Source organism: Cydia splendana, chromosome 19 (genome assembly GCF_910591565.1).
Source record: "Cydia splendana chromosome 19, ilCydSple1.2, whole genome shotgun sequence".
NCBI classification, from domain to species: Eukaryota; Metazoa; Arthropoda; class Insecta; order Lepidoptera; family Tortricidae; genus Cydia; species Cydia splendana.
This window is the reverse complement of record NC_085978.1, coordinates 5,457,507-5,469,555: the sequence shown is the minus strand read 5'-3', so window position 1 is coordinate 5,469,555 and position 12,049 is coordinate 5,457,507. Positions and strand designations below refer to the sequence as shown.

Sequence of the window (12,049 nt, the reverse complement as noted above, 5' to 3'; positions counted from 1 at the left end):
ATAAACATCATTCACGATATCACACCAAAGTCTAACATTGCTAGTGTAATAATTCGCAATGCTGCTTCACTATTAAAATATAAACTGTACATTTTACGGAAAACCCATTACCGCGTGTTACTTTCATTTTAAAATTCGTTTTGCTTTCCATTTCACTGGCGCTAGTTGAGAACAAATATTGTTGTAAACTTACTGGCTGTTCAGTTTGTTATGTTAATTTACTGTAGTTGTGGCTACGGAATAGTTTATTTACGAATTAAAAATATTTTAATGTGTACCTTTCTCTAATAAATGCTAATATTTAGAGGTAATTTATTTGCCAAACCTTAAACCAACCGGTGGATAATATCTCACTCGTAAGCGAGATTAGTTGACAGTTTCTCACTCATCGATCCACATTTTTTTGTTAAGCTATCAGATAATGATAGATATTTTTGACGCATTAGTCTGATACGCTACTTTTGATCCTGACTGTAGGTAGGTACCTAATTACAGACTTAGACCACATCTAGCTCTGCCCAAACCCTAAAGCGGCAGCATCAAAGGGAGGCGGCACTCGGCCGAACCAAAGGCCGCGTGTAAATCAAAGCCTCGGTAAGACGACACCCACACAAGCCATACAGCGCCATACAATTCGGCAGCCGCAAAGGTTGTCGCCGCCAATCATATCATGTTGGATAAAGGGATAAAAAGACGCGCTACACCTGTGTTTTTGAGGCTTTTGAGGATACGCGTTTTACTAAGTTATATTTGTGATCTAGACGGTTTTAAGCCATGGTAACTACGAACATTTAAGATATTTTTAGAGGTATTTAAGCACTGGTTTTCAAGTAGAAATTTACTTAGGTTTGGAATAATTATATTATTAAAGTTAGCTTAGTTAGAGTATTGATTTCTTCAAATGAAGTTAAATGAAAATGCAATTTTTATAACACTTTAAACTCTCGCGTTTTGTACACAAAATTAATGCGATGTAAACGTCGGAAAAAAGGTAATATAATGGAATTTCTTACGGCGTCGCTAGGCGCAACTGTCATTAGCCCCTCATCCGTTTCACCTCATCTTCCTGCTTTATAAAAACATCCCCATATCGTAACATTCCGAAGCCCAAATTTTAATCGCAAAACAATCCAAAATGAACGTAGCGTGACATTTCACCCATCCCGTGATCGCCCCGCGTTATCGGAAAACGCTTTCGTGTCGTCGCGGTATCGTATAACCCTTTATCTAGATCGGGTCGCGTTGTCCCGTCGCCAACCTCATTACAGAAAAATTATTCATTATTCAATTATTCATCGCGATACCTCCGCATCTTGATAATCGGATCTGATTAAAAACCGGGTTGAATAAATATGAATGATGGTTTGTTTTTCTTTGAGGCGCGTTTTTAGATTAAATATAGACTTGGATTTCGTTGAGCGCAAAAAGGCGAAGTTGTTTTTTGATGCCTACTTATATTTATTTATGTGATCTCGTGTACGAGTGTCGTGTGTATAAGGGGGTTTTCAGAAAAAAATGGTACCATTTACTTTTTTTCGAATAACCATCAACATTTGGGTTATTTAGACTCAGAATCACGAGAACTATTGAATGAGACAAAGAAAAAAAAATTTCCCCAGTTTTTCATACAAATTTTGGGTGTCAGTTTTGTAACGACCCATACAAAATGTATGGGAAAATGCGTTACAAAACTGAAATTTTTTTCCCTCGTGATTCTGAGTAGAAATAACCCCACAGTTGATGGATTTTCGAAAAAAAGTAAATGCTACACTTTTAAGTGAAAATGCCCATTAACGAGTTATTTCTTATTAGAGGCTACAAAGAAACGTGTACAGTTCGGCAGAAGATGAAACTAGAGGAGGTACAAATGAAGAAAAAGAGTGTAAAGGGGCCCACAGATTACCAGTTCGCCGGACGATATCAGCCTGTCAGTTGTTCGGAACTGTCACCTACAGGCTGATATCGTCCAGCGAACTGGTAATCTGTAGGCCCCTTTAGAGACACACGACACGAACCCGTCGGCAAAAAACCGCTCCCATACAATGCATGTTACGCTCTCATTTTAAAACGACATGCTTATATTAGACGACCGGTCTGGCCTAGTGGGTAGTGACCCTGTCTGTGAAGCCGATGATCCTGGGTTCGAATCCCGGTAAGAGCATTTCTTTGTGTGATGAACACCAATATTTGTTCCTGAGTCATGGGTGTTTTCTATGTATATAAGTATGTACCTATATATCTATATAAGTACATATTATGTATATCGTCACCTAGCACCCATAGTACAAACTTTGCTTAGTTTGGGGCTAGGTTGATCTGTGTGAGATGTGCCCTAAGAAAAAAATAATAATATAAAATTACCTACACGACCAGTAAGTACATTATATGTTGGTAATTTTGAACATCTCGCCAACTTAGCTACTCCTGTGGCGACATCTAAAATGTGGCTTGTGCGATGGGAAAGTATGAAGACAAATATTGCTGACCTAAGTAACGATTTTCAAGCAAATGATCAACAACATACGACAAGTCGTCGTGCGCACATCATCGCTTGTTTATTGCTTAAGTACTAAGCTTGCGGGTAGGGTAGGCTCCACACGCAAATTTTGCACTGACTTGGCAGTAACCATGCATACTATATCCCCTAGGAATGCCATACTTGACGTAGCACTTGGCAGGAAAACTTTGCCCATGCAAATAAAGATCATTACAGTTTAAAGGGCTACCTACCTATTTGGTTAGGTACTGAAAGAACTTGAGTTGCTTACATAAATTCGTATAGATAAACTGTTTTATATCAGCATCGCCCTATTTACTTCTTTTGTTATCTCTTATTTTTATTTTCTAACATAAAATACCAACGAATGTTCATCAGAATTCCCCGAGAATAACAAAAATGGCCGTATTTCTTTTTTTCAACAACAAAACCCCGAAAAGCGCCATCCCAGGATTGAAACGGGACAATCGTATCCGAGAACTTTTCATGCCTAGCTAAACCCATCGTCTAATGGATACACGACAAGACTAATGTAACAACTGAAAACATTCCGGACGGATCTAACAAAGCATTCATTTTCTGATGGCGGTAATCTCGGCGAAGGGCGGCATTGTTCATCATTTTCTCTATTTTTTTTTTATTTTCTCGGAAAGAATAAAAATACTGAACGGTATTGTCGACGCCGCGCGTTCGCGCAAAAAGTCCCTGGATGACAACGAAATGACTGGAGCGGCCGCGGGTGGCCCCCTCCCTCCTAAAAAATGTCGCTGGTGGGGCGGCGGGCTGCGACAAGACGGCATTTTTACACGACACCGTGCCGAGAAAACCTACATGCCACGCTCACCAACAGCCAAAAAAGGACCCTAACATAAACCAGAACAGAACACTGTCGCTTGGCGAGCTCAAACTTGACTTTTTGAAATACGGTTTCGTGTTTGCTATAAATCGATAAGTACCTATATACACGCTAAGAGCAGAGGGTAAGTAGGTACAAATTGCATGGATTTTACAGTTCTTTATGTCGGGGAGGCGCGGTTTTGCCTCCACTGTTTTAGGAAATATTAAATTTTGGCGTTTATATCGAGTTTGTAAGTTTTTCTACGGATAACAATTACGAAACAAGTTTGGTAAGTTAGAGGGATTCCGAAGTTGTTGGGAGTTTCTCGGTAGTGGAACAAAGACAATGTTATTAATTGTAAGTTAAAGTTTCGATCGCTATGGTTTTTATTGCGAATATTCAGTGCCCATGGTTTTTATTTCCATTTTAGCTTCATTCTTTTCATTACATACAACCAGGCGTGGCTCACTCCGCGATTTCGTCGCATCGCTACAAGTACATACCTACATGCGGCCCACACCAACATCCAGAAAGTAGATGTGCCTACAAAGATATAACAGTAGATTGAAGTTTTACAAATGTACTTCTATTATTTGTGCTATTTCTCCTAGACTCGATGATTTCCTTAGATAAAGAGATATGCAAATATTAAATCAGGAGATTCAGGAGGTGTCAGAAGTAGACAATTAAATAGTCAACTCGTCCTTTTATTACAAGCTTTTATTTAACTTGCCCTGTTAGTTAGTGAGGATCAAATCTTGGAAGCTAAATTTGACCCACTTCCCGATTGCCGATCGGGCTGAAATTATGCATAGGTAGGTAAATATGTAAATCGGATGACAATGCAATATTATGATGACCTGAAGATGGATACAGGAGGTAGCCATGGGAAAACTGTGATAAAACAACGCAAACCAACTGTGTTTTAGGTTTTTAGAATTGTCTCGATGAGTATACCGCATGAGGAAAGAAAATTACAGTCAGCTATAAAAGCTTGTACCAAAAATGAAACTTGTGCCAAAAACTTAAAATTTTATTTTTGTTCTCAGATCGTACCGCCACAGATCTCGCGCAGAAGTTCCAAGAGTCGCATCCCCAGTTACGAGGGAAGGAGAACGTAGTCGAACAGATCGCGTCGCCGAAAAAAAGCTCTGTCGACTTGGGAAAACTCTTCAGCTTCAACAAACCCAGCTTCGGTAAGTATTCAGATTCACATTCAAGTATATTCCACTTTCTTTCGTTAGTTTGTTTGGTTATAGACCTGGCGCAGAAGTTTCAGGAATCTTATCCCCAGTTGCGAGGAAAGGAAGATGTCGTCGAACAAATCGCGTCGCCGAAAGAAAGCAATGGTGACTTGGGCAAACTCTTTAGCTTCAACAAACTCAGCTTCGGTGAGGTTTAATAAAAGTAGCTTTAGGTTAGACCCGGCGCAGAAGTTCCAGGACTCGCTGCCTCTTTGTGAGGAAAGGAGATTGAAGTCGGACAGGTCGCGTCGCCGAAAAAAAGCTGTGGCGACTTGGGCAAACTCTTCAGCTTCAATAAACCCAGCTTCGGTGAGGTCACTGAGGTCTAATACAAGTAGCTTATGGTTAGGTTAGAGCGGGCGTAGAAGTTCCAGGACTCGTTTCCCCTGTGTGGAAAGGAGAATGTCGTCGGACAGATCGCGTCACCGAGAAAAAGCTATGTCGACTAGGGCAAACTCTTCAGCTTCAACAAACCCAGCTTTGGTGAGTTTTAATACAAGTCTTTCATAATCCTCCCTTAGCATCTATGGTCATTGGTTATAGGCCTGGCGCAGAAGTTCCAGGACTCGCTTCCCATTTGTGAGGAAAGGAGATTGAAGTCGGACGGGTCGCGTCGCCGAAAAAAAGGTATGTCGACTTGGGCAAACTCTGCAGCTTCAACAAACCCAACTTCGGTGAGGTCTAATAAAAGTAGCTTATGGTTAGGTTAGAGCTGGCGTAGAAGTTCCAGTAGCCTTACCACGACTGTCTTATCAGTGTGAAACTGACAAATTTACGAACGTCTGCGTAACTTACGTTCTATACATCTCGCTCGCACTAATATGCCAGTACGAGCGAGATGCACAGAGAGTAAGTTACGCTCTCGCTAGCGAATATGTCAGTGTCAAAGTCGTGGTAGTCTTACAGGACTCCATGCCTGTGTGTGAGGAGAGGAGAATGTCGTTAAACAGATCTCGTGGCTGAAGAAAAATGTCGACTTGAGCAGGCTATTTAGGTAAGGTTTTAAACAAGTACCTTTCACTCTCTTTTAGTTTGTATGAACATAAAATTTACGCGGAACTTCCTGGACTTTCTTCCCCTTTAGTGATATATTGTGGGCTTTTGAAGTTCTCATCAGTACCATCAGAACCAGTTCCCAGTTTCATCTACAAAATTTTAACTCACCAAACAATTTGGATCCTCGATGTAATTTTACTTATTATTTCTCCATTCACCCGAAATTAAAACGGGTGTAACGGCCATTGTTGCCCAATCCGCTACCGTTAACAGTTAGAAAAAACGAAATCCAACTCCGGCCCGATCGGGCAGATGCGCGGGCGCAAACAAAAGCGCACAATCGTAATACGTACATCTAATTTTACACGAGGGAACAGTCGTTACAGTAAGAACAGTATGATAAGCGCAAGACAAAAATAAATGACTGGCATGGCGCCACTTTCTTCGTAACTATCACATTTTTGACGTAAAATGTTTAAACATGGCAACAATTTTGTAGGAAAATTGTTTAGTTCCATTTTGTTTATTTTCTACTCAACGCACTATATAGTATCATAACTCTTAATTACAAACCTCAATATTAGAACAATACTAGACTCATATAAGTATAGACAAACAACTGGCAGTATTATCACTAAAGAGTGATCTCTTCTAGGCCAGTCTTTACGTAACCCAATTGTCGTGAATAGCTAGGAGTCTTGTTATGTTTCAGTTTAATCTTTTAGTATTTTAAGTTTTACTATTTTTACTTTTGTGTGTATATCATGTTTTACTTGTGTTCGTATATTATGTTAATGAATTGCGTGGAATGTATGTATCTAGTTATAAGTCTAGGATCCATGTTCTTTTCATACGTGTTAATTATTAATGAGATTGGCAAAAATATACATTACTGACTCTGCATGATACACCCACTAGTTGAAAAAGGTACCTAACGGCCTCGTATTTTCCTATATAAACCGGAGCCGTTTGTAGCTTATTCAGAGATATCAGAGACATCAAGAGAGCTTCACTCATACCAGCCTGAACACTCTCCAGTAAATAAATCAAATATATGTGTTTTCATTTCACACAACACATATACCGGTAAATGGAGGTATAACGGACTTCGAGGCAGCAGCGACCGGCGCGTTCCAGATTGCCAGTTTCTACGCTTCACCCAACGAACCCCTCATCACTTCAAAGTTACAGTCTACACTCCACACCAATGCTGGGCACTTGGCTCCTTTCACAAGAGGGTTTCGACTGATGCCCTCACCCTAGCCCAATGCGGATTGAAGGAAGGAATCTTTGAATTCCTTCGCTGATGTAGTAGTCGTCACTTACACGAATGAAAGAGCACCTGCTCTTTCAAACCTCGATATAAAAAACAATACTAGTCAGATTAAAAGTAGGTACAGACAAAGAACTGACAGTGTTATCATTATCACTAAAGACTATCTCTTCTAGGCCAGCCCTCTGGATGGTGCAAAAGAAATTTATGATTGTTTTACACGTTCAGATGACTTTTGGTATACCATATTTTTTAAATAAATTATTTACCTCTGACTGACGGTTTACATTCGGTACACTGTATACTGTGCGCAAACCGACCACCATAACGCACTCGCTGATCGACAGCTCAGATAATTTGAATATGGAGAGGCATCGGCGCGTGAGCATTGCGCGCAGTTGCGTGCGCATTACAATACCAACTCTTATCTGCAACTAGTCACGCACTTGGTCCATTGACAAAGGGTTTATTTTTGTTCGATTCTAGTGTTTCTCTTCAGTGGCAGTTCTGCCAAGAAATCTGCAACGCTTGTTAAGATATTATTCAGTTACCAAAAGGTTTATATTTCTGTAATTTTACTGATTCTTTGTGGTTCTAACAAATCATTTGTACATCTGTGTCTTGGTATAGAGTTTGTATTTCCGCATTGTGTAGGTTTTTTAGTGAGTATTCTATGCTTTCTTTACGTGGCTATAGATAGGTTAACTACTCGTACACCTATACCTACACCAAAGACATATGTAACTTCGTATAAGACGAATAAAGTCTAAGGAAAAAACGTGCCTCGGAATTCAAGTAAAAGTCATTCTCGGATAGATGGCGCACTCACCTTTAGCCTATACTCGGCTAGATGGCGTGACGACACCGTTTCATATTTAACAATTTTAACACATAGATATCAGTGAATGAACATGGATCAAAATGATATAAAAATAATAAAATCATTTATCCATATATATATATAAATTTTTTGATAACTTTATACGTTTTCATTTTGAGTTTTAGTCGTGTGTCGATAGATGGCAGTAAATTTACAGTGACTACAAAATTTACAATGACAGGACCCCTCTATACTATCTATTCTTTTTGCCTACACGTTCGACTATTTCGGTATTTATTTATTCTCCTGATAACCTGCGTCCAACATATAGTACACGAAGTTTTGAATCTTTGTCAACTTGACAGTGTTAAAATTATGCGTTAAAATTTTGAAACCCAGTCGTCAGGAGGTAGGGGCCAGGGGGTTATACCTAGTATTCTATAGTAAATTGAATTGTATATTTTTTAAATTAATGCTAATGTTAATTATAAGATGTAATGTTTTGAAAAGATGTGTCCAATTGAGTTTTTTACGGGTCCCACATCGTGTAGGGCTAGAGCCGGCGTTGCTTTACTTGACGTTCATAATCGTATTGTAATATTTCTACTTGGAAAATAAAGTACTTTATCGTTCAAATTTAAACTGTTGTGAGACATACTAACATTGAATAATTACAAGTCACTTGTTTTAAGTCACTCGCGCGACATGTTTCGGAGAGCCTAGGTCTCCTTTCTTAAGCACTAACAGTGCAAGCAGCGTTCACGTGCCGTGTATCGCGTACTGTACTATAAGTGAGTCTAAACCGTAAAATTATTCAATACTTTATCGTTATTGACCGAGTGTTAGCAAAGTTCTCCGTTTCAGCTTGGGCAAAAATGCTTCCGTATCGTATCGTTTTTTTTTAGGGTTCCGTACCCAAAGGGTAAAACGGGACCCTATTACTAAGACTTCGCTGTCCGTCCGTCCGTCCGTCCGTCCGTCTGTCACCAGGCTGTATCTCACGAACCGTGATAGCTAGACAGTTGAAATTTTCACAGATGATGTATTTCTGTTGCCGCTATAACAACAAATACTAAAAACAGAATAAAATAAATATTTAAATGGGGCTCCCATACAACAAACGTGATTTTTGACCAAAGTTAAGCAACGTCGGGAGTGGTCAGTATTTGGATGGGTGGCCGTTTTTTTTTGCTTTTTTTTTGTTTTTTTTTTTGCATTATGGTACGGAACCCTTCGTGCGCGAGTCCGACTCGCACTTGCCCGGTTTTTTAATTTATTCTAGGCATGTTTCCTGTTTTTCCAAAGGTAAAAAAAACGAGTACCTATATTTACTACATGTTAATTCAAATTGTACACCCAAAGTCATTCGCCTAAAGACGAGTCGAGTACCTATAATACACCCACTTAAGTAGGTAAACTATGTTGGATTCAGTCTAAGTATTACCTGTATAGATCTTACAATCCTGAATTACTTTCTTATTTTTGACCACTAATACCCATTTTTGCTCTAGTCTATAGGTACTTATCCGAATGTTATCAAAAAATAAAATAAGCGACTTATAAAAATGTGTTCTGATATATTTGTCCAGTTTGGGCGACACTTACTCACTACATAGAGATTAGTAAGTAAACCGTATATAATTAAATACCTGCCAGCATCTACGGCACCATTCCGCAGGGGGATAGTTTGTAATTATTTATTTTTAGATTCGTTTTATTTATTTTTAGATTTTGTTTTTAAGTTTTGTAGGTTAGATAGTTATTTAATTATGTATTAGGTATGACTTATGGTATTATTTAGTTTCTAGGTATGTATTATATTAAGTTTGTATGCACTAATAAATGTTTTCCATAGATGGAAAATACCTGAAAGTTTCTAATATTTACCAATCACCAGTAAGCAGTTTTCCTCGAGTTACCTGTAGTCACGTAACTAATTTAATTATACTTACAAAAATTAGAAACATTACAAAATCAGAACTTTCATTAAAACTTCTGTACGCGCGTATTTGGATACATTTCCTTCGTTCGTTTTTTTACCTCAAGTTAACGTAATAAATTAAACAAAAATCGGAAACATTACAAAATCAGAATTTTTCCTTAAAATTCCTATACGCAGGTGCTTAGACAATTTACCTATACCTTTAGATATTTAAATAAAAGTAAACAAAAAGTAGATGAAAACATTTCATGATCAAATAATGTAGGTTAGAGTCAGGTCGTTCAGTGACTGATCCAGGCGGTTTTGTATTTGGTTGGTTAACCAATAAATGTTATAACTACCCGAAAATGTACAAATTGTTTGTTTACTTTTATTTAAATACCTAAATATACAGACTATATATAAGTATCTACAACGTTCGATCCAAGTATATTTAGAATCCTGAAAGTCCCCCATATTTTCAAACCGCCGTGGCTGTGCATGTGTGCGTGTCGCCGCTCGGCCAATCGTCACTTCTCGTGCGAATAGTGGGCGGGGCCCGACACCCGTAGCGTCAACTGCGATCGATCCGCGATGCTCATTTTGTTTTTGCTACTTGCTTCCTTCCCGGCGGTATTCGACTTTTAAAAACTCGAAGTCCCCGTGTACCTACTTCTTCTTCTTCTCAGTCGTGCATTCTTGTCAGAGTGGCCGTGGCTGTTTTGGATGACGGCTGGTCTTCATTTCCGGTTATGTTGGTGGACTTCAATCTTTCTCTTGCGATGTCTCTCCATTTCTGACATAATGGAGTCTCTCCATTTCTGGTTCATAGCGTGTAAGTAAGTACTCTACAGTCAAGTGTAAAAATATGGGTGCACATATCATCGCAAAAATATGTCCCATAGCTGTTATGTCAGCGAATTAAGAACTATGGGACATATTTTTGAGTATTTAAGTTATATGCATCCATATTTTTACACTCGACTGTACAAGTAAAAATTCGAGTTTTGAAGTTTTATACGAAAGTTTCGAATTTAGAAACGCAAATAAATAGCCAGTTGGCAATATTGTGACGTAGAAAAAATTTAATCTAATCCTTGAAGTAGGTAGAGTTAGACCAAGAAAAGTCTGCAGAGATTTTGATAGCCCACGCAGTGCAAGTGTTATTTTAAACGTCAAACATCTATGAAATTATGACGTATAAATAAGATTTGCACTGCTATCAAAATCGCTGCAGACTTTTCTTGGTCTAACTCTAATCAATAACCATCGGTGACGGGATGTCATTTGTTAAGCTTTGTCGATGAGCAAGCTGGAGCTAACTGCTTTTATTGACACCGGTAGAATTTAAAATAAGAGAACTTTTTTAAACTAGGAGAATAAATAGTTATCGAATACGGCAGAGCGCGTATGGCCCTCAGTTTTCTAACACACCTTATAAAACAAAGTCCCCCGTCGCGTCTGTCTGTTTGTGTGTTTGTATGTTTGTTTGCGATAAACTCAAAAACTATAATACTTAACGGATTTGTGCAAACTTTTGTATGGACTGACATGTCTATCTGTACGTTACGTAGAAATCATTTAGAAATAGCAATACATTTGACGTACCCTCCCCGCAAAAATCGGCAGACTGTTTTGTACAGAAAACGACAGCCATGACGTCTCCAGTTACTAAATGCTCTAAGGGACAACCAGAATTATTATATGTAAGTATCCTTAGTTTAAAAGAGCAAGGAGCTAGTCACCTGCCATAACGAGGTATGCCCGTAAATTGCCAGTTTTAATTCACTTTCCTCAAAAATATCTCCCGACATTGTTAAATAGCTTGGCTACTTTTTTATAAGTTAGCGCGTGTACTATGATAAAATTAGGTAAAGACCAGCCATTCTCAGCACTAATTAAAACGGTTGAACAAACTTTTGTCAAAAATTTCATTTTTGATACAAGCTTTTATAATATCTGACTGTACTTTTATTTACAACTGGCAAGTGTCACCGAAACGATTCTAACAAACCCAAACACAATTAGGTTGCGTTGTTTAACCACAGAGTTCACATGGCCACCTCACCTCCTGTGTTCATCATAAGATCTGCTCGACGGTAGCATACAATACAATACAATAATTTATTCATAAAATCAATACAATTTTACACGTCATAGCATAATATACAGTGGAATACCTCTTTAAGTGAGACAAATCTGCTCGTCCCTTGAAGTCTCACTTATCCAGGTTTCACTGTATATATTTTTTTTTTGCAGTGTCACCCAAATTACATTATTATGTACCTACTTATGTGAAATTTCACCTCAATCGAGTAATTGGAAGTGGGTCTAATTTAGCTTGCAAGATTTTACCCGAACATAAGTACATACATTGCAAAGTTTCTAAAAAACCTCTAAATAAACGTACTTCTTACTACTCACTTTTTTTGGCCGATCGCACAATAAAAAAAGTGAGTT

The 12,049-nt window shown here is 38.4% G+C and overlaps 1 protein-coding gene across 2 annotated transcripts in view; it reads left to right on the top strand.

The window, feature by feature from the left end:
- LOC134800167 (Fanconi anemia group J protein homolog) overlaps nt 1-12,049 on the top strand; it is a 106,978-nt gene that overhangs the window by 49,895 nt on the left and 45,034 nt on the right. For both annotated transcript variants that reach the window (XM_063772644.1, XM_063772642.1), the window contains exon 3: nt 4,385-4,531. In XM_063772644.1, coding sequence (XP_063628714.1) covers nt 4,385-4,531 — 147 coding nt within the window. The remainder of the gene's footprint in view (nt 1-4,384; nt 4,532-12,049) is intronic.